Source organism: Oryza glaberrima, chromosome 10 (assembly GCF_000147395.1).
Source record: "Oryza glaberrima chromosome 10, OglaRS2, whole genome shotgun sequence".
Taxonomy (NCBI): domain Eukaryota; kingdom Viridiplantae; phylum Streptophyta; class Magnoliopsida; order Poales; family Poaceae; genus Oryza; species Oryza glaberrima.
The window spans coordinates 13,249,329-13,275,431 of NC_068335.1; the positions used below are offsets into that span (position 1 = coordinate 13,249,329).

Below are 26,103 nucleotides of genomic sequence, written 5' to 3' on the forward strand. Positions count from 1 at the left end.
TGTGAAAGGCATCAGCTTCAGCAGATATTATTAATCTTAGATCAGTATCATAACTATTACATCCTGTTTGATGACACTTCTCAACAACAGTTTTTGGAGCGCCAAGTTTGTCAAAGAAAAGAAAACAATGGTCCATATTTTGATTCAAGCAACCGCAGCGGCAGATGACCACTTCATACATTGGATGTGCTCAATTAAAATGGATCAAAGTATTCGAATATGGACACACACAAAAATTGGCTGGTAGTCTCATATCACTCAAAACTGTAATACAAAAACCTCTGCTAAATGCACATGTATTGGTGTTTCAAGGTAAGCCAGAAATGATCTCTTCACGTTCAACCACTGATCAACTAAACAAATCTTGTTACTTAATCACTTCCAACCAACTTTTGCAAGGTTTTACTGCAGTCCCAAGCGGCAGAGAGGGTTGCTCTTGATGAGGTTGAAATCAACCTGGAAAAAAACAAATCAGAAAATGAGAACAAAAGATCATGTTAACGGGAGAAAGCTCTGCATATTAGTAGCACAATACCTTTGGTCCAAAGAGGTCTCGAATGTTGTCGATGCCGTAAAGAATCATTGTTGGCCTAGTCAAAACAGTATAGTCAGAACAAATTTCTTAAAATTGTTAGTCCAGCCAAAAATAAGGATTGCATACACTTCAATTAGTATAAGATTTGTTTTATTGCTACTGTTTATGACAAAAACAAGAATTCCAAAGAGAGGATTTTGACAATAGGCCAAAATTAACAGGTAAATGTAAATAAGAAAAACCTCACTTCGAGCTTATCTCAATTATACCTTTCTAGTGAAAGACCCCATGCAATAACATTAACACCCTCTGGCAGTCCCATGGGAAGTAACATTTCAGGTCTGAACATGCCAGAGTTACCAACTTCCACCCATTTCTTCAAACCTTCATGGTAACTGAAAAAAGAAACACAAGAATGGTTTATAAACACATTGTGAAAAAAAGTTCATTCATGAACTAGAAGAATCATGAAGCCAGCAATCAAAGCTGTCACCTGAAAATTTCCATGCTCGGCTCGGTGTATGGATTGTAGGCAGGCTTGAAACGCAGCTTTGACATGCCTAAAAGGCAGACAAAATTTCCAATTTAAAAAGGACTGCTGAATTTAGAAATGACAAGAGAGAATATAGGCATATAAAGGAAGTTCAATTGTATAGCATGTGAATGACTGAATGCCTAGAGTTGTGTAAAAGTAGGCAACATACATAATGAAATACAGTATTTATCTTGGCAATACACAATCTAAATAGAGATGATGCAATAGGCAAAAAAATATAATGGTTCTCTTGTGTTCCCATGTATAAAGCACAGCATCATTTATCATTAACCAGCAGAGTCTGCATTAGTGCGTGGTTTTACACCAGAAATGTAGCATTATTCAGATCAATACAAGCACCCATGAACAAGGCATCACTCAAGCAACAGTTATCACCATGGTGGCAAATCAACAGCAAATTTTCGAAGACTTGTGTACAAATGCACTATATGGCTCCGCCCTCTTAGTAGTGTTTAGACACGGCCTAATTTAGTCATCTTACTGAATGTGCACCCGTGGGTTAATTTGTTGAATAGGAAGTTCTTGTATATTATTTAAAAAACTTAACCAAGATACATCATTATTATGACAGTTGAAGTTTGAGCACCTAGACTCGAGAAGAAATCCTCCAATACACCAATCAGATCACCCAGCGTCAAACCATAATCACAAATGAGACCTGAAAGAAGGAACTGTAAGTAGCTTCCTCACTGTGTCCACATGATATCCAAGATATGGACCAGATTTCAATCAACAGAACAAAACATAGGCAAGAAACAAGAACATACCTTCAATCTGGTGGAATTCCGCAAGATGAGTCCGGTCCACAGCTTCATTGCGGAAAACACGATCAATGGAGTAGTACCTCTTAGGGGCAAAAGGTTTCTGAAAGTTCATGGTAATTATTGAAGAAAATAAACCTCATGAATCATTCAAGAGAACATAAAAACAAATTGATATCACAATCACTGGTATAATTAAACTAAGATTATAAAACTTAATGTAGAACTATAAACTGAAAAAGGACCATCAGTCAGTTACTTTACCTCTTGTGCTAGCTTGTATAGCATCCTTGTTGAAACTGCTGTAGTGTGGGTACGAAGCAGGTTTTTCTCTGCTTCATCCTGTTTCCAGTCATAGCCATATCTGCAAAAGGCTATATTGTATTATAAATTTTTTCGTTAGGCTGCACAATATACACCAGAGCATACCCCTTGGAGCCATAACCACCACGTTGATGAACTTCCTTTACTTTCTCAAGATAATCTTCAGGCAATTGTTTTGTAGCGGCAGGGGCTGCAGAACTTGAACAATTAATATAGTGTACATACAGCTTTGATCTTAAGACTGACAGGACCTTTACCTTCAAGAAAAAATGTATCGTGTGAATCCCGAGCAGGATGCTGTTGGGGCTGGAACAGTGCATCGAAGTTCCAGAAGCTAACAAAGAAATAGCAATCGCTTTTAATATTATTTTATTTACACATCATTATCAACTGGAACAACCAGACCACTTCAGAGTACAGAGAGTGTACTATGCCCATTTTGTGGAGCATAAACATTATAACACACCTGCTCTCAACGTAATTGTTAGTTGGCATCTCAGTGAACCTGTTTCATAGATACAATGAATTAATTAATTTTCCCATACTAAGTGAAAGTAACGAAAAACTATTTTACTGTACCCCATCTGAAGAAAGATGTTCTGGATTTCCTCTCGCACCTGAATCAAACACCATTAGTTTCAAGTTATATTTAGCTATCAGAAATGCTATACAAAGAGCTGGAGCTACAAAAACCACCTCCAACAAAGGTTGCACATAACCAATGGCAATAGGTTGTCCCTGGGCTCCAAAGTTATAGTCTTTGAATTCAAGATCCTTCCAATCACCACTTCAAGACAGAAAATACAATTCGAAATGAAATTTCCAAAAGTTGTGAAGACGAAGCATACAAAACATTCCATATGCATATGAATATTCAAAGACAAACAATTCACAGCAATATCATACATGAAATAGTTCAATACTGATGCAAGAAAACTTTGATAGGATGAAGTAACAGACTAACAGCTAATGATCAGGTAATCCAAAAGGCAATCTGGAGCGGTTGGTTTCTATTTAGATGGGTGTTCATGATATGTCAGAGTTAGATCATATAATCAACCAGCAACATGTCCTGCACAATTTAAGGAACCATCTTGAGAAGTGGCACAAATACCTTCTGAGATGCTCTTGTGTCACATCAGTTGCCAGTTTTTTCCTCTTCGCGACAAACTGGGGTCCTTTCTTTAGGGCATACCAAATTGATTTCCTGTAGGACATTAAAGGAGATGTAAACATTAGTTAAATAATTGCAATATACAGCACAAAAAAAAAATGATTGTGCTTGTTCAAATAAGAGGCACTTACTCTTTTGTGATAAGCTTTCTTCTTTTCAAATCATCAATCACCTTGTCAGAAAGAACCTACATAAAAAAGTTTTATTCTTAAAAGGATGCACACTAAAATGCGTATCAGATTAACACAAAATATTTTGTGGAACAGTGGAGGTAAATGGGCTCCTATGCACCGATAAAAACCAGTCAACGATCTTAGGCACCTAAGAATTGTTTGTGATATTTATAATGAAAACTGTGTGATGGATAATGAGCAACAAGCAACATCGAAACCATTCATATTATGCCAATACACAATTCAGTGAATGTTTCCAATGAAAATGCAAATTGTGAGATGAAACATAAGAGTGACGAGCAACACAAACCTCTCCACTCTCTAGACTTTTCAGTTGCTCTTGCAAGTCATCCTTGATGGTGTCAACCTTAATATGGAGCAAAACGTCAGTTATCATGCCCACAGATATATAAAAGAACAGGAGCACACTTAAAATGCATTCCCAACAGACCTAGAGTAAACACGGATCTACAACTGCATATCAAAATAGTTAGGTTCAGCCGATTTCTACCTCTGTGGCAAAGAACTGACAAATTGGCAAAATTGGAACGCATTTCACCCAAAGAACAATAACAATAAGAAGAAGGACAAATCTCCCAATCGAGCTGCACATTGAGCTCAGCTTAAATTACCTTTCTCAACACCAAGTCCTTATTCCCTTTCTCAAAACCAATCCACTTGTTCTTCGCAGCCGTCTTCATGCCGATGTCAAAGACAGATCCCAATTTCTCCTAAAATGGGCACGAATACAAGCGTCAGCATTGTACCAAAGCTAGTCAATCCAGCTAAACATAAAAAAAAATCCTAGGTAAAAAAAACAGAATATATCTCACCCTGAGCACGTCCTTGGAGGCACCCTCCGGTGGGATTGCAGCGACGAGCTGCGCTTCGGGGGAGCCACCCGCGACGTACCCCTTAGCTTCATCGGTCAGCACCCACGTCTCCTTGGTGATGTCCTGCGGGGCAGAGAGCTCGTTAGGGTTCGGGAGGCCCGGGGATAAATTCGGAGATGGAGATGCGAGGGGAGGGGAGGGGAGGAGGAGTACCGTGGTGTCGACAATGCGGAAAGCCGAGAGGCTCTTGATGACGGCCTCGAGCTCGTCGTGGGTGACGCGGAGGGAGGAGGCGTAGGAGCGGGAGTCCGGCACCTCGCCGCCGGAGTTGAGGTGGGCGAGGAGGCAGGCCTCCACATCCGCCATGGCGGCGAGAGGGGAGAGCTGCCTGGGAGTGGACTACTGGGCTTGGGCTTGACGGAGGCGGCGGCGCTCGGCGACGGGGACGGCGCGAGGGGGAGTCGGCGGCGGCGGCTAGGGTTTGAGGGTGGTGTGTGTGGGTTAGTTGACGTTGTTTTGCGAAAAAGCCCCTCGTCTTTCACATTTTGCAGCGCAGTCCTTAGACCCGTTTGATTCAACTTCGGATTATTTTAATAAGGTAAAACACTTACTACAATATATTATTATAATTTATAAGTTAGATTTACTAGTAAATCCACTCTAAGACATTATTTTTAATTATTGAGTAGCTAACAACTAACAAACAGCTGCTCCCTCAATTCCAAAATATAAGACATAACCATCCCTAACCCATAGATCAAGAAATAATTATTATCATGTTGTAGGTGGATCACCCTAATAAATACAATGCATGCATCCAATATAATTAAAGAGCTTGAGAGTGTATGATTTAAAAAAGTAATAATTTATTGGAGAAGTGGTTATAGTTAATTGCCTACATACATACATGTCTTATATTATGGAATATCTAAAAAAATTGGTTGTGCCTTATATTATAGCATGGAGGGAGTAATAATCTAGAGAAACAAACAGCTAACAATTTATTCTATGTCAGCTTATCATAATCTTGCTTATAGTAATATGACTTAATAATGTATATTACAATAATTTTAAATGGAAACAAACAGGCCATAGAGCAGGTTTAATAGTATAGCCAAATCCTACCTCCAAATCATCTATAACCAATTCATACAAATAGTTGCTTATTATACTATTAATATAATATGGTCCTATCTATCATACACACATTACATTTTGAAGTCCGTCCTGTAGCTGGCCTGCTGCTTTTCTCTCTTATCATTTATCTCTTTAAAAATATGTTTATAGCTGGCTAATAGTCTTATACGTGCACTATTTCTATCCAACGTGGAATCGCCCGGCAGCCACACAGTCCGCCCAACACCCTTAAAATCCGACCTTGGGCTGGCCCAACTATTTGGGCCTCTCAACCGCTCATCCGTCCATTCGGCCCAATATCTGTGTGGGCCGTGTACTGGGCCGATGACCTTACGCCGAGCCCGGCCCATTGGAGCCCTAAACTAGACGGCTCGCCGGCTCGCCGCAGCCAAACCATCCGATTCCCCAAACCTCTCCTCCTCGTCGTGGACCTGCCGGTGGCGACGCCGACGAGCTCCCCTCCCCACCGCCGCCGATCCGAGAGCCTCCACGTCCCCCTTGCCGGCGCGGCTCGAGCCCGGGAGCGGAGGAGGGCAAGCGTCCCCGGCGGCGTCCTCTGGTATGGTGGCGTGGTGATCCGGCCGGAGGAGCCTGGATGAAGGAGAGGAACCCGGCGGTTGCATCCTCCCCGCTGACCCGGATCCTCGCCGCCTGCGCGTCCCAGGTGCCGCTCCTCTCGCTCGCCTCTCGGTCTCTGTGCCGTGATTAGGGCGATTACATCCTCTCTCTCTCTCTCTCTCTCTCTCTCTCTCTCTCTCTCTTCCCCATCGAATCCATGGATGTTAGTTGCTGCGCTGGTGGATTCCGGTGGAGCTGTGCGGTTTCCCCGCGGTGGATGCGGGGGTTTGGTTTGACCTGGATTGGGAACGGGGGTAGCAGATGCCAATTCATTGTAATTGGTGTCCGTTCATGAGTTCATCCCTAGTTGCAAGCTAGGAGTAGTTCACTTCATATGTAATTTGATGCCACTAGTGTGTCGTGAACTTTTGTTCTTGCTCATTAGAAGACCTGCGTGTAAGGGAGCAGTTTAGTCATGGTTGTAGTTGTTTGGAGACCTGCGTGTGACAGCAAGTAGCCCAATGCCTACCTAAAAAGCGGGAAGAATTCCGAAGGATTTTGCACCTTTGTGAACGAAGTCAGAACATCATTTGCAATCCACAGCACTATTTTTTTTTAAAAAAAAATTCAATTGCATTAATTGTGAAAACATTTCAAAATGCTAGCTCCATCTAGCCTGGTGAAGCTGATAGGATAATCAATGATTATATTCTTACGAGCCGCTCTTGTTTTTCTATGACGTGAGTGTTCTGTTTCTATTTTTTTTCTTGCTATGTAATGCAGGCAAAAGATTATGGAAGGTGCATAGCAGAAAAGGTCCCTGAGATTGAACAAAATATGTGTGCTAAGGAGTTTCTAGCACTCAGATCATGCATGCAGACTGTGGTAATTTTTTTGTCATTAAGCAAACAGGGTGATCCCATAAAATCATGCTATTACATCCATATACTTAACCAATTTAATTAAATGCAAAGGACCAAATAACTGTCCTTATGTTGGTAACTGGAGTTTGTGTTGCTATTACATCCGTATACGGCGCAGATGTCCAGTTCGGTATATATTGTAGCTTTTGTTGCAGCAGGAGGTAGTGCAATAGGGGCTCTAGTTGGTAAAATATACTATGGGCAGTTATTTGGTAATTATTGGCGTCAATACTGAAGTTGTTAGGCTTCATGATAGGTTGCTACTTTTCCATCAAAAGAACGAAATAAAATACACTTCTCCAGACTCATCTTTTCTCTCCCCTCTGGAGATCTGTCCCTACTCTCTATTCTATTTCTAGTTTTCTACCCAAACAAACTAAGGTCCGTGTCTGCCCCCCAAAGTTGCATCTTCCTCCCATCTAGAAATTGACCCTGTTTTCCTCGATTCTGTTTCTATCCAATGGATTATGACAGAGTAAATATGATGGAGAAAGAGGCTTGAATGCATGGATTAAAGGATCAGGGAACTGGGAGAATGATAGATAGAGACTAGGGAAAATACGACTTTAGATGGGATATATATTCATTTCATCCTTTGCATCAACCGCATGCAATTTGTCTTCCTTTTAGAGTCTAGTCCCTAACAACTTAATGAAAATGATTGATCTAATAGAGTTATGCTTTCAACAGACAGATTATCATGCATTGCACCTAAGACCTAATAAAATGATAGCGTCTATAAACACCTCCTGAATTGTTGCAGCTGTTGTGGTCCTGGCAATGCAGTTGCTGCATTGTGGACATGGAGGCCATAATACTATGAAACATACATAATGGATAAATCTGCATTGTTTTGTAACTTAACGACTCTTTGCCATCTTTAATTTTTATATGTTATTTCATGTCTCAAAACCGAATTAATTTTAGCCTAACTTTAATGATGTTGTGATTTATACCCTCTCTCTCTCTCTCTCATGTATCCTGAAAGGTCAAGCGCAAGGCTTGAAGTTCTGGAGTTAAAGCTTTCGGAATTTGATATTTGTTGCTTTCAGTGTCTTCATTGCTGTTCTCAGGTTAGAATATGGATCTTTATTTTGTAATCACAACTTCATAAGCGGTGCTTTACTATCGTATAGTTGGAAAAAGGGTCAAGTCTGCTTTTAGCCCTTGAACTCTTTCTTGAAGTCCATTTTTCACACTGAATTCGAAAACCAGATGTTGTAAACTCTCACCTTTCAAAACCAGGCAAATAGCACCCTGGGCCACATTCTATAGTGGTATTCATTGCTATGGCAGCGGCTTCCAGTAGTATAGACTTGTATTATGCCTGTTTTGGTGACATGACGCCACCCAGTTGGGTCTACCTAATAGGAATTTATATTAGTGAAAGCCATGTCAATGAAAAGCATTGTGGGGGAAGTTTGGGAGTGTTAATTGCTTGGTTTTGAAAATTGAGGGTGGGAAATAACTGTTTTTTGAGTTTAGGGTGAAAATTGGACTCCAACAAGAGTATGGCAAAAATTGGACTCTACCCTATAAAAAGAACAGCACGAGTGCACAGCATGCTGAAAGCAGTGCCCTTTCTGCCATCATGTAATGGAAGCTCTATATCAAATAAACAACCTATCTGATCTGTTTTGAGTAAATGAATAATGCTAGGCAATCAGATGCAAGGAGGTTTGGGTAGCCCTGGTGCTCTGTCTCATGCTTATGTACAACATCCTCTACGATGTGACATACCAGACATACGTGGGCTGTTTTATGATGATGCTAATAAGTTCCTTATCGCTCCAACTGCTGATCGGGTATATGAACATCCAATTAGTAGACTTTTTTTTTTCTCTTTTTATATAATTATTAACTTAAGAGGTATGTCCCATCATTACAGATATTATACTGGAAGATAGTTCCATCTACTCCAGCTGGACCTCCGAACTCTGATCCTGTAAATGATGGACCTGTTTTATCAGTTCGATATTCCCTGGATCTGAAAGCCATAGGGATACAACGATCCAATCATGAGGTTGAATTTATAAATAGGGAAACAGGACAAACCTGTAATAAAAAGTGCAGAGCTGATTCTGAAACTATACTTGGCTTTTTTTGGACAGACTGCCCCACTTGTGATGTCATAATAATAAAAACAAGGTACTACCTCTGTTATTTTTTACTTGGTGCTTAGGGCATCGACACAGTCTCCAGTTGTACATGTTTGATCCTTACCTTTTCTAATCATATATCTTGTAAAAAATATAACCACATGAAAGTGTTTCACATAATAAATCTATTAATGCCATTTTCACATACCAAATCTTAACATTTTTGTACATATTAATGATTTAATATTTTGAGGTTTGACTACGCACATTCTAAAACGTCATCTATTTTGGAATGGAGAGATATGGAATGTGTTGCTGCTGCATTATCAATAGCACTAACTTGTCATATAGGGTCACTTGTACTATGTGCTGGCTATTAATAGACTGATAACTTTAGGAAATTGAACTGTATTTGCTGCTTTAGTTCTGTACTTCTGTGTAAAAGATCGCAGTCATGTTCTTCAGTTCATTTACAATGTGGGTTTCTATTGCAGTGGCCTGGATCTGTTTGCTTATGAACCTCAATCAAATGCCCTTCACTTGGTAGACTCAAAGAAGATCAATGTGAGCTGGTATTTTTACACTCATGAAAGTAGGTTGATTCTTCTTGCTTCAGGAATGCAATGCACACTATTTACTGGATATCAGGTAATGGCACCCATTCTAGACAACCTGCCCCTATAAAGGAATAAATTTTTATTTTTTATAACCAGAGCAGAAAGCCCTAGCTCCATATTCTCATTGAACATACAAACAAATAATCAAACTGAAGAACTACTGCTTTTCTTTAAAGCAAGCTTCTGCTTTTGAACTTCTTTCCCATCTTTCTATCTAACTTACTTTCTTCATGCAATTTATGCTAATTATTTACTAACTACTGTATATCTGAAAATATTTTGGATAAAGTATTGGAGAAAAGCAAAAGTACATATGCCAATAAATATATGGGATATTATTTTATCCATGAAATGGGTTTTCTTATTGTGAATCTTGGCTGAATTTTTCTGCAGGAAAGATTTTTGTGCGTGTGTTAACAACAATTCTTGAAGAATTTTCCTTGATCTTGGCAGAAACATCTACTCTACATATAGATAATTTACTAGGGTTGAACATTTGTATATAGAGTAAAAACAAGACTATCTGTTCTAATCAATATTTATTTAACATTCAAACAAAGAAAATGTTTTTGTATTTAGTTGCCTGCTAAATTTTACTCTTTTTCTGTCAGTTTTCTGCTGGTGGGATTGTCAAATTGCCTAAGTTTGAGATGACAATGACTAAAAGTGAAGCAAACAACAAACCTGTTCTAGCTGCTGATGATGTTCATACCGTAACAGTGTATGCCCTTTTCTTCCTTATCTTCTTTTCAGACAAATTTTCACTGAAACATCCTATAATGTTTTCTCAAATATTGCAGCTATGGTAGGATTTATTGCTTGCAGCTTGACAGAGTTAGTATGACATTGAACTTGTATCGTTTCTACCGTGATGCTGTTGTACAACAGGTCTGAACTCTGGACTATAAGCCAAGTTCCCTATGCACCCATCTTCTTTGTGATATATTATGATGGCTATGCATGTAGAATTGAAAAAAAAAAGAAATTCAATGCTGCAAATTTTGCCGGTACTACCATTATTCTAGGCTATTTTTGTGAAGCTGCCTGCAATAGAAGTATCAAATTTGCATGCTATACATCCCATGCTGTTTTTAGTCTTTTTTTCTTCTCTTCCTTGAAAATTGGAGAATTGCTGGCAATTCGACATATTGGACCTGCCTAGTTTCCAGGAAATTTAGGGAATAAACGTAGTGCTACTGTTATATACAATAACATGGATTCTAACTGGGTTTATGCTTTTCTCACAAAAGTTGATAGAAGAGGTTAATGCTTAAGCACACCATGTTTTGCTGAAACTGATGCCTGCATTAAGTTTTACTGAGTCCCTGTCACTTAGTCATAAGAAAACAGCGTCCCAAGAATTTCCAAAACTTACACCCAATTTTCCAGTGGCACTAGCCATCAAACAGGAACTAATCTATTTTGGCCATCTAGCATCCTTCTTTTTCTGCAACAAAGTAATCCTAATCCCCTAACTCATGACTTGTCATCTCAGGGTACTCTGCCAACTTATTCAAGTAGAATTGCAGTTAGTGCGGTTGACAACATAATCATGGTTCACCAAATAGATGCAAAGGTTGTCATACTATATGATGTTTTTATGGACTCTTATGCACCAATTTCTGCACCACTCCCGCTGCTTGTGAGGGGGCTGCCTAGCAATAATAAGCAATCAGCTCAACCTCCAGATAGCCAATCTAGTGCATATGGTGGGACTCTCTATGGAGAAGGTTGGAGCTTTCTCATTCCTGACCTCGTCTGTGATGTTGAGAACGGGCTCTTATGGAAACTTCATTTAGACCTAGAGGTAAGAGATTGCTAATGGACAATTCCTTGATGCCTTCTTAGTTTATAATTTTTTGCCCTGACATGCATAACTGGAATTTTAGGCTATTGCCGCTAGTACATCTGATGCTCCTTCGATTCTGGAATTCCTTCAGAGACGAAAGTCTGACCCTAGCATGGTAATTTTTATTGCTTTTCATATATGATACAATAGTTTAGTTTTTGCCAATTACAGTTACTATACAAATCTTTTGGTACTTTACTTCTGTAGAATCCGTACCAACTCTTATTATGATTCAGGTTAAGACTCTAAGCCTTGCTATAGTCCGGACTATCATCCTGGAGAGGAGACCAATTACTATGGTTGCAAAGGCAATGGATGTTGTTCTTGATTCCTATTCTCGTCTGATGAAAATGGGAGGTGGTCTTCCTGCAGTTAGGAGAACATCTGTGCAAAACCAACAGCCCGGTGTTCAGCCCGGTGTGAACCCAGATTCAGCAAGTGGGGATGGAAATAGACCTGTGCAGTCAAATTCAGAAGTTGAGCATGGAATTGCTAACCTGGCAGAACATGTAGATAGGACACTGTTAAATACATCATCTGATTCTGATGATATTATCGATGCATCAGGAGCATCTGATGCTCCTGACAGAAAACCACAAGTTTTGGGGCAGGATAGCAGACCATTGGCTTCTGGTACATCAACGCAGCATGGATCACATGTTGCTAGTGTGGCAGTTTCACCAAGTGAAATGTTTGAGTCTGTGTTTGTACTTGTTGAAGACGAAATGATGGCTGATCCTGCGTATCTTATTTCTATCATCATGGAGTTTCTACGAAGGTATTTCTTGTTGATTTAGTGTCGTATATAACTAGCTAGTAACCATTAAACTTTGTGGAATATTTGCTGTAGTTAAATTTCTATTCGTGGTAACTTGATCCATTGTTTATACTTTATAGCATGAAAAGTACACCACTATAAAGAATGACCACATCAGTGTCATCACTAGCATCTTATAGGATTCGATCAGTAGACTGTTTTAATGACAGTAGACATGTATTGGGCAACTGTAGCCACGAGCGACCTTCCTCTTTTATTTTATTCACATTAGTGCATCATTTATGGCGGGTGCTCTTAAGATTTTTATGCAACACTTCCTTTCTTTCCACAAGGATAATACAAGACAAATAACAAAAGCTTAATTTGCATTTTGCAGTGTCTCAAGAGCTGGGTTGAAGGCTCCTCCTAACCTTTTTGTGATGATGACAACACTGCTGGCCCGCAGCAACCGTTATCCTGAAATAGCCTTGTTTGTATCCAACAAGGTCAGTATGTTACTATGGTGTTCTCACCTCATTGTAAATGTTCAGGATAACGTTCATAAAATTGTTTGTGAACAATGCTATAAGCTGAGGGTCAACATACTTAACAAATGACTGATGCACAAAGTTGAAAATGTGGTGGAAATATTCTTAGCAATTTGCGTTGCAAGATACACAAAAAGAAAAGAGGTGGTGTTATTGTTCGCAATTTCATTTAAAAATTTGTGTACGTCTTCAAGAGATAGTCTTTGGCTCTTTGCATTGCAATCTTATGTACTTTCTTTCTGCTACTTACTTTTGTTCAATCTGTTCACACCTGAACTTTGTCTGATGGAAGAACTCTTAGATCTGACTTTGTAGTATAAGCCTGAACTAACTAATCATGGTTGTCTAACTGACACCCCCTTTTGGTCCCTGCGACAGATTAAATTCAGCGTGGGCACCGGATTTCCGCTAACCTCGATTACTAAGGTTTTTGAGTTTTGATGCCACCGATGGCTTACCAAAAGCTTTCCCACCAAAATCTTTTTGCATCTATTCCCAAAATTAGTTGTGACCACAACATATACCATGCAAGACAGTTCTAGATAACAACATTTCACACTCCGATGTTACAAGCTACACTCCAGCTATTAATGCTTATATTTTTGTTCATTTACCAATTCCTTCAGATCCTAGAACCCTCCAAGGAACTTGCGATGCAACTCATGGAATTAGGTCGACAACACTCTCCGACAAGGAAGCTGGGCGTGGACATGCTGAGAGAGCGGGGCTTGCACCATGACTACGTCACTGCGTTACTGCAAGACGGATACCACCTGGAGGCTCTTCGCTACGCTAGAAAATACAAGGTACTCTTTTGCCAACTGGCGCACACGTTTCTCCCATCTTGCTCCAAATTTATAAAATCACTATATCATCATGTTCGTATTTCCTATGCATTGCAAGTTTGCAACTCGTAAAAAGTGAAGTTATTTACTCTCTGAATTTCCGTTGCTCACTTCATACTAGTAAAGTGGTTGCACTGGTGATACATTTTTTTAGGATAATGGAAATGACTTACAAAATCGACTATCTCTGCCGATATTATAGGCACACAACTACTGTAATGGCAATACACAAAGGCATGGAAAGCTTGCATTGCATAAGAAACGTTGTCACATCCCATTCTTTAACTAACTAGACATGGTGACTGTTCCAGGTAATAACTGTGCAGCCTGTCCTGTTCTTGGAGAAAGCTGTGGCCATAAACAGCGCGCAGAACCTCGCCGCCATGCTGAGCTTCTTCTCCGAGTTCACGCCGACCTTCAAGACGACGTCGGACTACGGCAGATACCGGCATATCTTGTCTGAGATGATCTGAACAAATTTCAGTAGACAGGGTGAACTGCCTGAAACGATTTGGCACGTTTTATGCAAATCCCGTACAGAAGAAACTTGATACGAGGAATGGTGTAAAGTTCAGACGATTTAAGTATAATTGAACAAATGGAACGAGGTTACTCAGTGAGACAGTGAGGATTGTGTTGAACGAATTCGAGTTTCTGCGAGCCTTTCGACACTACGACCGAACAGAACTGCTGGGAAATCCATGACTTGCAATGTGGTGGGTCTTTTTTCTGAAAGCTTATCGTATTTATTGTGGAAATTCTGAAAACTCTTCATGTGAAATTCCTCACTTGGATGGGGTATGAGATCAAGTGTCCCTGGCATGTAGGTCCAAGCCAAGTATGCAGAAGAGGTCACTGTCGGATGGGGTGAGGAGTGGGGAATGTTTAATTTAGGTGTTTTTTTTTTTCTTTTTTTGCAGGGTTTTTTTTCTTTTTATAAAGACTCTCATTTATCGCCTATATTTACTAATAAGATAAAACGGTTTATTAGAAAAAAAATAGTTTGTAGTTAACACTTTTATATTCTTAACGACTTAAAAGCCATAAAAGGAATAAATATTTTTTAAAACAACTTCTAAGTTTGAAAATTTAATCTTAGTTTCGGATTTGGTTTATTAGGGTAACCGATAATCAAAAAATTCTAGATTCTGCTATAAAGAATTACATATGAAATGTCTCTGAGCACCTTTTCCTACTCGTCCTCCTGTATGATTTAGCATGTCGTATCTGAAACGAAACAAAAGTTTCTTGGCATCGGCGTCGTTCTTCCCTGGGATTAGAATTCTTGCAATAAAAATATGTACTCATAGATTGATTGAATGGAACAATGGTGCTCAGATGCAAATCCTTTGGACAAAGCTTGGTTGCGGGTGACTTGACCGCATCGATGGGTTAATGGAAACTTAGTTTTCCCTCAAAAAAAAAAGTGTGAAATCATCTTGCTAGACGATGGGGACTATTTGGGATGAAACTGAAGGGTCTGTAGTGTTTATAAACGTGAAAATTTTATCGCGTTCACAGCCAAAACTTTGGATGTTTTTCAGTGAAATTTCGATAAAATTCTAAGATTCCTTTCTCCTCTCTCTCATCAACCACGTTGATGACTGATGAACTGAGTGATAAAAAAGTCGCCATGGTGATGAACAGAGTGAACAAACTACTGGAGAAAAAGTTGCGATTTCTTCACAAAGTCGATATATGTACACATCACATACTGGTAAAGAGGAAAAGAAAAAACAAAATCAAATCCTCCAAATTGGATATGGCCTGCTTCACCAAATCACTTCCCAACAAAGGAAAAAAAGAAGAAGAAGAAGAAACAAAGAAAGATCAAGCGGAGAAGAAGCCATCGACGGCGGCGAGCCCCTGCGCGGCGGCGGGCTCCTTCAGCGCCGCCACCCTCGTCCTCACCGCCGCCGCCGCCCAAGAACCCCACTCCCCCGCCCGCGAAGCCGCCGCCGCATCCCCGGCGGGCACCTCCTCGCTGATCCGGCCCTGCTGCTGCCTCTGCTGCTTCAACTTCTTGGTCATCTTCTCGAACTCCTCCACCACCAGCAGCGCGATGTCCGCCATTGCTGCTCCTCCCCTTTCAAACTTTCACCGTGTCTTCAAAATTCTCTCTTGCTTCGGTGGGGTCTCGAATGATCGAAATGGCTCGCTTAAATACGGTGGCGGATGGATGGATCGCGAGCTGGGGGTCCCTTTTGGATAAGTCTGACACGCTTGGATTGGAATTGGGTTCTCTTTCCGGGTTGTTTGCTGTGTGCTCTGCTGCTGATGCTCGCCGTAGTATCGTCCGTTCGAACAGTGAGTGGTATCTGCTGGAAGAGCATCCTCTCACCTGCTTCCATCTGACTTTGAGTCACTGACAGGTGGGCTCATTGGATAGAGGGCCCACATGTCAGCGAGGGAAGTAATGTTGAGAGGGCTCAATACTGGTGCGATAACTGGGTGTTGGGATATTTGGGTCGGTGGTGACGTGGCTGCGCTGTTTGGGACACGTGTCCGGAGCTCTGTGGACTGACGGTTAAGCATTGATCAGGCTTTAAAAAAAATATCCTTTTTCGAATTTTTTATTTTTATTTTTTTCTCAAAATCTAAGGTTATATTTGTAGTTTTTATGTGTTAAATTAAATTGTTCATCAGAAGGTAAGGAGTCGTATTAATATTTATTGGTTGCATACACGCATATACTATTTCCTTAGTTTTATCACATGATAAATGAGTTAAAAAATTTTTGTCTTGGTAACAAAAGAAATATTTCTTAAATTTTTAAATAGAGGGAGCATTGCAGACACATATACTTGTTTGTTTGAGGATCCGGATGAAAACCATTGAAAATCCATAAAATCGAACCTAACATGCTTTTAAAATTTATTTTATTCTTCCCCCACAAATAACATTTATATTTTTTTGATATAGAGTATAAATGAAAAATAACAAAGTTATTTATATATGAGTTATTGAGCTTCAAAATGGCATTTTAGAATGCTAACATACGCTTGTGATTGTGTGACTAGATAGAAAACATTTCTAGTAGATTTTATCATAAACATCTAAAACTTACTCTACATTTTAAACACAAGGAAATAGATCGATCTAAGAGGTTAATTCTTTGACAAGAAATCTAATAGTTTTTTTACATAATCAAAAAGTACAAGATTGAGTTATTTTCTTCATTTTCCCAACTCACCATCTCATTTTTCACGCGCATGCTTTTAAACTACTACACGGTGTATTTTTTTTCAAAAATTTTCTATACGGAAGTTGCTTTAAAAAATCATATTAACATATTTTTCAAGTTATCTTTAGTTAATACATAATTAATTATATATTAATAAACCACCACGTTTTCCGTGTGGTCATAAAACGTAGCCAAAGTAAGGGCAAACTACCATCACCTACTTGTATTAGTTCGAGCCACATGCATTGTCTAAGTTGAAGGAGCATACTGGTCATTTCAACTTAAGATTAACAAGTTGATGACAAGACTTGAGTATAGAAGATTTCCGAAAGTTACTGGTTAAATTAAATTTAATTTGTTGTTTTAAGTCCTGTAGTAGGTCACACCAACGGTTTTATTATTATTATTATTATTATTATTATTATTATTATTATTATTATTATTTGAGGACGTCTCACCATGTGCATATATATGCTTGCTACTTCAATCTGACTCATCGGTGAGTAAGCATATACAATTATACATGCCCATACTGTATTAGCATTAGCGGTGTAGTGTGTTAGGCTCTGTTTGTTTTAGTTTAAAATTATTATAATCTAGATTATTAAATCAGATTAGTTTAAGCTGGATTGTAATAAACTGACATAAAATAAGCTGTAAGTTATTTGTTTCTCTAGATTATTAGAGGCATGTAAGGGTAGTGAGTCTTTAGCCACTCAATAATCTAGAAAAAGCTCCTCCAAAAGAGATTATTAGATTATAATAATCTGGCTTATAGATTATAATAATCTACTTGTTTGTTTCAGTTTACTTCTAATAATCTAGATTATAATAATCCAAGCTGAATCAAATAGGGCCTTAGTCTGCAACATTTATGGGGAAATTATGCAAAGTCGTTGCATGAGCAGTTAAGAAATGACGACTAATGCAGGCCAAAAAGTCTTATCCTTAATTTTATCATCTTTCTGGGTGCCCAAGGGTTAGGAATTTGTTAATGTGATATACATATAGTATATGATTCATGCTCATCCTTCGGAGATTAATTATTAATTAGTGACAAGACCAACGAGTGGACTAAAGTTTGGGGTACATTATTTTTTAGACGCAAAGACTAGTAGTCCAGTTTCGCGGAAGATTCAGCTTTGTTATAGTTAAGGGAGCCACGCAAGCTGAGTCAATAATCAAAACACGTGAGTTTCGTCAGCCTTGAGTTTTAGCTTCATATATAGTGACATTTAGGTTATGTTCGGGGGATTTTCTGATAGCGGTAACAAGTCATAAAATTTTTAGGCCACCTAAACAATTTATTATATATATATATATATTAAAAAATTGTAGTCATAGAATCGAAGAAAAATATATAAGAACCGAAAAGTTGGGTTCTCCATGTTCTTACGAGGTGGTAGATTGGACACAGTAACCTCTTCTATGATTGGAGCCGTTTTTTTTTTCTTTCTTAAAAATTGATTTTTAATAAGGAAAATGAATCACATCCCTAAATTTGTAGTCATTTTTCCTGTCCTGAACTTGTGGGGGAAAAAAAATTGAACTGGCTGGACAAATTAATGGAGGGAACGTAACAGTGACTTGAGTCACTCGTTTTCTTTCTTTCTTTTTGTTTGAAACCATATATACTTGAGTCACTCGTTTTCATCAGCACAGAAGAAAATAGCGTGTGATGATGTTGTAGAGTTCTGGAAACACACTGCTAGCTATTCTCTATCGATCGATCGATAGTGCCATGGAAAAAGATAAGTGAAATGTAGCTTTCACCCAAAAGGATATATGCTCTGCCCCTTGTCTCCATCTCAATTATTTCCCCCCATAATTCAGTGGACATGGCTCATTGGATGCTTCTGCAATGCACAGTGGAAATGAGGTATTACTCTATTAGCAGCTATTAGCAGCAAGAGTACTATACCATTTGAGTAATTTTTTCATTCTTGAGGAAGGGATCGGAAGGCATCACGCTTTCTATATAAAATTTGATATGTAACAAAATTTGTATCGTAAAGTTTTAGTACCTCGAGATATTATTTTGAAAACCATAAAATTTCTCATATCACTTATAAATACTTTGGTACCGGCAATGCTTGCCAATCGAAATTGATTGATTGGTGTCTTGCCGAGAGAGGCTTCAATTCTTAGACGATCTTGCTTGCCTAGAATCCATGGAAGGAGCGAAACGCTCACATCCTGAACAACTTACTCCATTTTCTTTTCTATAGAATCTGGTTGCACGGCTGGCCCTATATTTTAGAGGTTCTAGACATTCTTCATGACATGATCTTAAGATTTATACTTTCATATATACTTTTATAAACCATGTATCGTCTAAATTAGCACAAATAAATATTAATAACATGATAGACATCTAAAATATCCTCCACTGTTCAAGAAGGTCGGCATGCGTCGAGCAAGGAATTTCTAGTGCTTGGATCAGACATGGCCCAGCTCTGCCCAAGCCCAGCCCGGCCCGGCCCATTACCAACCCTATACCAAAAATGGCAAAATCACCCGCAAAGATGCTAAGAATCAGGAGCCATCCGATGGGCTCATCGGACGGCCCAGAATAGCTCCAATTCAAATTCGGAAAGCCAATCGTCTTCCTTCTCTCTCCACAACTCAAACCCCCAAAAAAACCCCACTCCTTTCCCCAACCACCATGCTCTCCCTCTCCCCGGCGGCGCCGCCGCCGCCGCCGCCGGCAGCGGCAGCGGCGGAGGCCTCGTGGGAGTGCGATCCCTGCGCCTGCGCCGCCACCGCGGGGTCCCCCTGCGGTTCCTGCGGCGCGCCGCCGCCGTGGGCCTGCTCCCGGTGCACGCTCCTCAACCCAAGCGGCTCCGGCGTCTGCTCCGCCTGCGAGGCCGCGCGCCCCGTGGAGGTCGACGCCGAAAACGACGGCGACGATCCCGCTTCCTCGCCCCCTCCTCCGAGGGCGAGGAAGAAGCGGGTGCGCGAGGCGTGCGCCGACGAGGAGGAGGAGGAGGAGGGCGAGGGGGCAGATGGGGCGGGTTCGCCGCGTCCCTCCGACGCCGCCGCCGCCAAGAAAGGTACATTTGATTTGAGGGCTTTGTGTTGCTACGAATCGATCTCCGGAATCACAAGATTCGCAGCCTTTTTTTTCCCTCTTCGCTGTGTCCAGAATCGATTACCCCTGCTGTTGCTTTCGATTTGGGGTCGATTAATTTGTATAGATTTAATTGGAGGATACGATACACCCGAGTACGAGAGATTCTAACTCTTTCTGAATCTACTGATTTCCTCTTTGCAACAGCAGAATAAATGTGATCTGAAACGGGTAGTAATGTTAATGGCGACTGCAAAATTGCTATTAATTCTTTACCTCTTCTGCATGGCCACGCTGCATAATTGCGGTACATATGATGAGCTAATTTAATTACAAGTTTGTGATCTTGCACGTGCAATGCACCTCACAATTGAGATGGATAGGAGGCAGCATGGAAGGAGTGGAGGGGACGGGAATACATGGAATGATTTAATTTTGGTTTTGGTATATATTAGTAGTTGAATTAACTGTAACTTATAGGGTACAAGATATATAAATAAAGGAGAGATGGCTACTTAATGCTTTGGAGGCCATTTTACAGTCTATCCAACCGATTGGAGTGTTCTGCACAATTTTTTTGGTGTATACACTTAGAGAAAGTACATTTTCTCTGTTTTATATCAATCCTTCCAGTCGTTATTTACTTGTCTTTTAGATCATCAGAGTCTTCAACACGAATGTTAAGTCAATTGTTTTTTAAATTCTTCTTTGTGACAAATCTATTGATATCATTTTTACATGCCAAATCTTAATACTTTTGCATATATTAGTGATTTAAGACTTCCTTTGACTGTACGCATCCTAAAACGACATCTACTTGTTAATGGAGGGTGCAGTATTGATGGATGTATGATGAGACAAATACTTTGTTTGCTCTATGTGATCTGAATTCAATATTCTCTTGATACAGAATACTATTCACCTGGTTCATTCTGTCATTTGTTTTCTACTAAATTGCCATAAGCATGCAATATTTTTCTTTCGGTGCTTCTTCCTATTAATTGTTTGAGCAATTGTGTAAGATCTAGTTGATATGCAAATTGCTCGGGTATTTTGCATCTATATCTTGGAGTTGCAGCAGTTCTCATATGACCAAATCTGGTAGTTAATTTTACATATGTGTGTGATTATGTTATCTATCTAGATAATTAGAAGTTTATTTTTCCTTCAAAGCTGTACTTTTATTCTTCTTCTTCGCTATGGCCACACTAAAATACAAATCTTGTCATGCAGAAAAATTTGAGAATAATTTAGACAAGAAGACCTTCAAAATCATGACATACAATGTCTGGATCAGAGAGGATATTGAACTGCACAGAAGGCTGGGCGCTCTTGGAGATCTTATTCAACTTCACAACCCAGACTTCATATGCTTCCAGGTACAGAATTCAAACTGTGCATTATCCCTTTCCTCTTTCTTAATGGGCCTTGTATCAATGTTGAACTGTAGGAGGTTACACCTTACATATATCAGCTTATGGAAAAATCGGACTGGTGGCAAGAATATAAATGCCTGTTGTCACATGAGATGGCTATGCGGAAGTCACATTTCTGCATGCAGGTAACGCTTCTCTTAAACTTCAAGTACCATATGTGTTGAAGCTTCTGGAAGTTACAGAACTCTTTGGTCTCTCTCTCTCTCTCTCTCTCTCTCTCTCTCTCTCTCTCTCTCTCTCTCTCTACTTTCAGCAGCCAGCAATATCCATTTTTTATCATGAATATAATATATGCAATGGCAGCAGAAATTATGGATGATCATGCAAGCTCTTTCACACTTGTATCGTTTCCCATATTGTCAGGTCTAAACGTCTCACAAGGTCAGCGTTAATATGATAGTCGCAGTTGAATTGTCAGGAGTTCAATTGCAAGTTTTGCATTAGTTTACTTCTTTTTAGATAAAGTGCATTAGTTATCTAAGTGCCACCTCAATTTATCTTTCTTTCTTTCTTTCTTTTTTCCTGAACGCGAAAAAGCCTTACGCATTGATATATTAGCAAGGAAAAAAAAGAGTTTTTACAACTACAGCCCGCTGAAGCTGGTCATGGGGGGGGTTAGAGGTGAGACGGGGGAGAGCACACTAGGCTAACTAAGAAAGACAACTGGGCTCTGGAACAGGGTTTGCAATTTTGGTGGTTGCCTAAAATTTGAAAATTTCGTGATTTTCAGGTTCTTTTGACCAAAATTGTTTGAATTTTTAACATATTTTTTTACTGAGTTTGAACAAAATTTGACCAAAGTTATAAACATTTGACAAAAAACCAAAAATTTTGGGGAGATTTGTGCTTGCCGGTGGGGGCCAAAATTACTGAAATTTCAAACCATGGTCCGGAAAACAACAAGGGAATAAGGGAGAGAGCCTTTGTCTATATGCCAAGGAGAGCTCCTTGGGGACTAGGCTTTGCTGCAATCCAAAGTTGCCCTTCCTGTACGATGTGATCGACCACTGTGTCCACCATGGAAAGTACCCCCTCAAAGACATGAGCGTTCCTTTCCAACCACAGGTGCCAGGTAACAAGGAGAACGAGAAAATCGAACCCCTTCCTGTTGTGGTCCTACACCCTCCTGCGAGAGGACTCCCACCAAATCTTGAAGCGAAGCTTGCTGGCAGGGTGAGAATGAGGCCAGGCCAATCTTGGACAGCAGCTTGTGCCAAACTTGTCGCGCGAAGATGTACTCCACCGAGATACGGTGAGCCGTTTCCAGTTCCTACGCACACATAGGGCAAATGGTGTGACTGTCCATCCCACGGCTGCACATTTGATCGGCCGTCTAACAGTACCGCCGAAGCGCAAGCCAGAGGAAAAGCTTGCACTTCACTGGACCAGTGCTACCACATAGGAACTCGGCGCAGGGGAAGTTGTATCTCAAGCGACCGAAACCACTATCCTGCCATTTTAGAAAAAACGTGAGTTATTCTGCCATATGATCATCTAGACCTGGTGTTACATGGCTTACTACTGTTAAGGCGCACAACAATGAAGTACTTTTCACATTGCTAACACTAACACATTTCATCAAAAGAAACTAAGAAAGAACCACGAGCAAGTTATCAACCTGGCTTTTATGAACAGAGGAGTTTTATATATCTGGGACCATGAATTTATTATCTTTTTCTGCTTAGAGCCTCAACCTTTTCTGTTCAAAAGCATTACTGACTGTCCCTAATTTCGGTTGCAACAGTTTTTTTCTTCTAGACTTCTTTCACTAATCTGATTCAATTGCAAACAAATGCAGATGAGCAAGTTACCGATGAGCGAATCGAACCCCATCCCATTTTCGAAATCAATAATGAAGAGGGAGCTATGCGTAGCGGTCGTCAAAACGGGAGAGATCCATTTGGCTGTGGGCACAAGTCACCTAGAGAGCCCCTGCCCTCTACCTCCTCTGTGGGATCTGAAGTACAGCGAGAAGCGAGTAGCTCAGGCAAAGCAGTCTCTGGAGATTCTTGGACAATTGCGCAATGCAATCTTCTGCGGTGACATGAACTGGGAAGACAAAGTAGATGGTCCATTCCCTCTACCTGACGGCTGGATTGATGCTTGGGTGGAGCTGAAGCCAGGTGACAATGGTTGGACCTATGATACGAAAGCCAATGCCATGCTGTCAGCCAACTTCAAGCAGCAGAAGAGGCCAGACCGGTTCGTGTGCAAGTTGTCGGATTTCAAGATCGACGACATTGAGATGATCGGAAAAGAGGCGATTCCGGGTGTCGTGTACTACAAGGAGAAGATAGTTCGTAAGGAGTTTCATAAGTTGGAACTGCCTGTCCTACCCAGCAAACATTTTGGGCTTGTTCTGACAATTACTCTTCAGGACGACATTTTGTGATCACAAATTCAGTGGTTCTGCATTTGCGTGATCGATGGCTCTATGTGTTGTAGCATACCAATAGTTCCATGGATCAATAAATAGTGCGGAAATATGAACTGAAATAGTTGCTATTGTTAGGGTAACCTGAATTTTGTGGAGTGTAGTGATGGTGGCACCTCAGGGCAGCTAAGTAGAAACTGGAGAAGATATTATTTTACTATTGGAAAAAGTACGAATTAACCCACCCCACCCCCCACCCCCAAAAAAAACTATCACGGTCGATCGAATTATCTCTCAGAACCGCAAAACCGGACATCCTTTACCCCTGAACTATGTAAATCGAACAAATAACCCCCTGGCTCAATCCGTAGTGGTTTTAGTCCTACGTGGCAATCCAGTCAGCAATTTCTTTTTTTAAAAAAAAAATCAATGGGCCAAACATGTCATTTCACCCTCTCTACCTCTCTTTATCCTATCTCTTTCCCAAATCCCCCCTCTCTTCTCCCTCCCCTCAGCTCCATCGCTCACTGGTGGTGGCGACGAAGAGGGGCCGAGGACGGCAACAGCCGAGGACAGAGCCGGCTAGGTGCAGCGGAGGGGAGCCAAGGACGGCGGCGGGCGGGGGCGAACGCCGCGAGGACGACGCGCTCCGCCTCTGCCTCCACCGCCGGTCACCGCCTCTGCCTCCACTATTGGTCGCTCGAGCTCGTTGCCTCCATCGTGACCACTCGAGCTCGCTCTGCCGCTGGCGGCGGCCTCCCGAGCTCACTCCACCTCTGCCTCCACCGCCGGCCACCCGAGCTCATACCGTCTCCGCTGTCAGCTTGTCGAGTTCGCTCCGCATCCACCTCCATCGTCGGTCACTCGAGCTACTAGTCAAGCAGTGCCATGGTGGTTGAGGGCGGCAACAGTGAGAAGGAGGCTGAGGACGAGGATGGCACATGGGAGATTGGGGGTGGGGATTGTGCGGTGGAGATTGGGAGTGAGGGCGGCGAACATGCAGAGGACACCGGTGGATCTGGTGAGCATGAGAGAAAGGGGGAGAGGGATCAAGAACTTTGCTTCACCGTTGCAAGCTCCAACCTCGACCTCAACTCCATCACTCACTGGCGGTGGCGAGCCGAGGACGGCGGCGGGTGGGAGCGGAGGCCGCGCGGACGACGCGATCCGCCTCCGCCTCCACCGTCGATCGCTCGAGCTTGTCGCCCCCACCGCGACCACCTGAGCTTGCTTCACTACCGCCGGTGGCTTCCCGAGCGAGTTCTGCCTCCGCCTCCACCTCCACCGCTGGCCACTCGAGCTCGCTCTGCCTTGCCGCCTGCCCGAGCGAGGTCCACCTCTGTCGTCGACCACCTGAGAGAGAGAGAGAGAGAGAGAGAGAGAGCGCGCACGCAAGGGGGACTAGGAGGGATATGTATGACATGTGGGCCTAGAGAAATTTTTTATTTTCTTTGCTGACTGGATTGCCACGTTGGCGCCATGTGTACAAGTTCAAGTGTAAACCTCTAAGAACATTGCTCAGGGGGGTTATTTATCCGGTATAAATACTTGAGGGTGTAAAATATCTGGTTTTGTGGTTTTGGGGGGGGGGGGGTAATTCGATCGACCGTGATATTTCAGGGGGTAAATCGTACTTGTTCTTTTACTATTCAAGAAGAATTCGTATCTGGAAAATAGCAACATGTTCTTTGCTGTGTGTAGCCATGCATAAGGGGGACTAATAACAAGAAAAAAGAACTTGCCCAATCTCCAAATTAGCCTATAGTGACCATATGAAGTCATGTGTTGCTCTAGAGAGTATATATATGATATTAAAAAGGAAAAAAGTACGAATTACCTCCACCCTGAACTATCGTGGTTGACCGAATTACTCCCCCTGAAAAACCAGACATCGCTCACCCTGAACCTCTCGACTCAAACCAGAGCAGTTTTGTCCTACGTGGTGTACGTGTGGTAGGTCCAATCAGCATTTTTTTTAAATGGTGGGGCCCACCTATCGTTCTCTCACACCTCCTCTTTTTCCTCTTCCCCTCTCTCTTGGTGGAGCCCTCTTTGTCATCCCCCTCTTCCCCCTCTCTCTCTCTCTCTCGGGTGTCGTCGGGCGTAAGCGCGGGTTAAGCAGCAGCAGGAGGCCAGCGCGCACCGCGGCGCGCGAGGGCGGATGGTGGGCGACAACACAAGACATGGAGGCGGGAGCCCTCTTTGTCCTCTTCCCCCGCTCTCTCTCGCTCTCGGGCGTCGTCGGGCGCAGGTTGAGAGACGGCGGGCTGTTGTCGCGCGGAGGCGGGTGGTGGGCAACGGCGTGGGGGTGGGCAATGGCGCGGGACGTGGAGGCGGTAGCGGAGAACTC

The 26,103-nt window shown here is 41.5% G+C and overlaps 3 protein-coding genes across 5 annotated transcripts; 2 read left to right on the forward strand and 1 right to left on the reverse strand.

Annotated features, from left to right (window-relative positions):
• LOC127753412 (phenylalanine--tRNA ligase alpha subunit, cytoplasmic) lies at positions 1-4,875 on the reverse strand. Its single transcript, XM_052278901.1, has 18 exons — positions 4,570-4,875; positions 4,357-4,479; positions 4,156-4,254; positions 3,834-3,890; positions 3,482-3,537; positions 3,291-3,383; positions 2,873-2,963; positions 2,756-2,793; positions 2,643-2,681; positions 2,434-2,510; positions 2,282-2,366; positions 2,117-2,216; positions 1,859-1,955; positions 1,678-1,749; positions 1,029-1,095; positions 805-930; positions 536-590; positions 1-456 (listed from the first exon to the last, which is right to left on the reverse strand). Exons 1-18 carry the CDS (start codon positions 4,720-4,722, stop codon positions 403-405), a joined length of 1,482 nt encoding a protein of 493 aa, XP_052134861.1. The 5' UTR covers positions 4,723-4,875; the 3' UTR covers positions 1-402.
• Positions 4,876-5,895: 1,020 nt separating this feature from the next.
• Positions 5,896-14,309, forward strand: LOC127786377 (uncharacterized). 3 transcript variants are annotated; one of them, XM_052313771.1, is made up of 15 exons: positions 5,896-6,157; positions 6,835-6,936; positions 7,963-8,047; positions 8,634-8,779; positions 8,863-9,122; positions 9,568-9,721; positions 10,302-10,411; positions 10,491-10,578; positions 11,186-11,497; positions 11,580-11,654; positions 11,776-12,317; positions 12,694-12,802; positions 13,223-13,270; positions 13,471-13,650; positions 14,001-14,309. In XM_052313771.1, the coding sequence occupies exons 4-15, from the start codon at positions 8,642-8,644 to the stop codon at positions 14,160-14,162; spliced, it is 2,178 nt and encodes a 725-aa protein (XP_052169731.1). In that variant the 5' UTR covers positions 5,896-6,157; positions 6,835-6,936; positions 7,963-8,047; positions 8,634-8,641; the 3' UTR covers positions 14,163-14,309. The 3 variants fall into 3 exon arrangements, with proteins under 3 accessions (XP_052169731.1, XP_052169732.1, XP_052169733.1); XM_052313772.1 differs by lacking the exon at positions 6,835-6,936; XM_052313773.1 differs by lacking the exons at positions 5,896-6,157; positions 6,835-6,936; positions 7,963-8,047; positions 13,223-13,270 and having other exon boundaries at positions 8,627-8,779.
• A 5,212-nt stretch (positions 14,310-19,521) lies between these two features.
• On the forward strand, positions 19,522-23,991 carry LOC127786104 (uncharacterized). Its single transcript, XM_052313432.1, has 4 exons — positions 19,522-19,926; positions 21,177-21,322; positions 21,394-21,504; positions 23,178-23,991. The coding sequence occupies exons 1-4, from the start codon at positions 19,539-19,541 to the stop codon at positions 23,769-23,771; spliced, it is 1,239 nt and encodes a 412-aa protein (XP_052169392.1). The 5' UTR covers positions 19,522-19,538; the 3' UTR covers positions 23,772-23,991.
• Positions 23,992-26,103: the final 2,112 nt, after the last annotated feature.

Excerpts from the sequence above, each read along its gene's own strand:
- LOC127786377 (XM_052313771.1), top strand. The coding sequence starts at position 8,642 with ATGCAAGGAGGTTTGGGTAGCCCTGGTGCTCTGTCTCATGCTTATGTA. Across the intron at positions 9,123-9,567 it reads GTCATAATAATAAAAACAAG|TGGCCTGGATCTGTTTGCTT; the intron begins GTACTACCTCTG and ends TTTCTATTGCAG. Across the intron at positions 11,498-11,579 it reads AACTTCATTTAGACCTAGAG|GCTATTGCCGCTAGTACATC; the intron begins GTAAGAGATTGC and ends CTGGAATTTTAG.
- LOC127786104 (XM_052313432.1), top strand. The coding sequence starts at position 19,539 with ATGCTCTCCCTCTCCCCGGCGGCGCCGCCGCCGCCGCCGCCGGCAGCG. Across the intron at positions 19,927-21,176 it reads CGCCGCCGCCGCCAAGAAAG|AAAAATTTGAGAATAATTTA; the intron begins GTACATTTGATT and ends CTTGTCATGCAG. Across the intron at positions 21,505-23,177 it reads AGTCACATTTCTGCATGCAG|ATGAGCAAGTTACCGATGAG; the intron begins GTAACGCTTCTC and ends AAACAAATGCAG.
- LOC127753412 (XM_052278901.1), bottom strand. The coding sequence starts at position 4,722 with ATGGCGGATGTGGAGGCCTGCCTCCTCGCCCACCTCAACTCCGGCGGC. Across the intron at positions 4,480-4,569 it reads TCCGCATTGTCGACACCACG|GACATCACCAAGGAGACGTG; the intron begins GTACTCCTCCTC and ends TCTGCCCCGCAG. Across the intron at positions 457-535 it reads GAGACCTCTTTGGACCAAAG|GTTGATTTCAACCTCATCAA; the intron begins GTATTGTGCTAC and ends GTTTTTTTCCAG.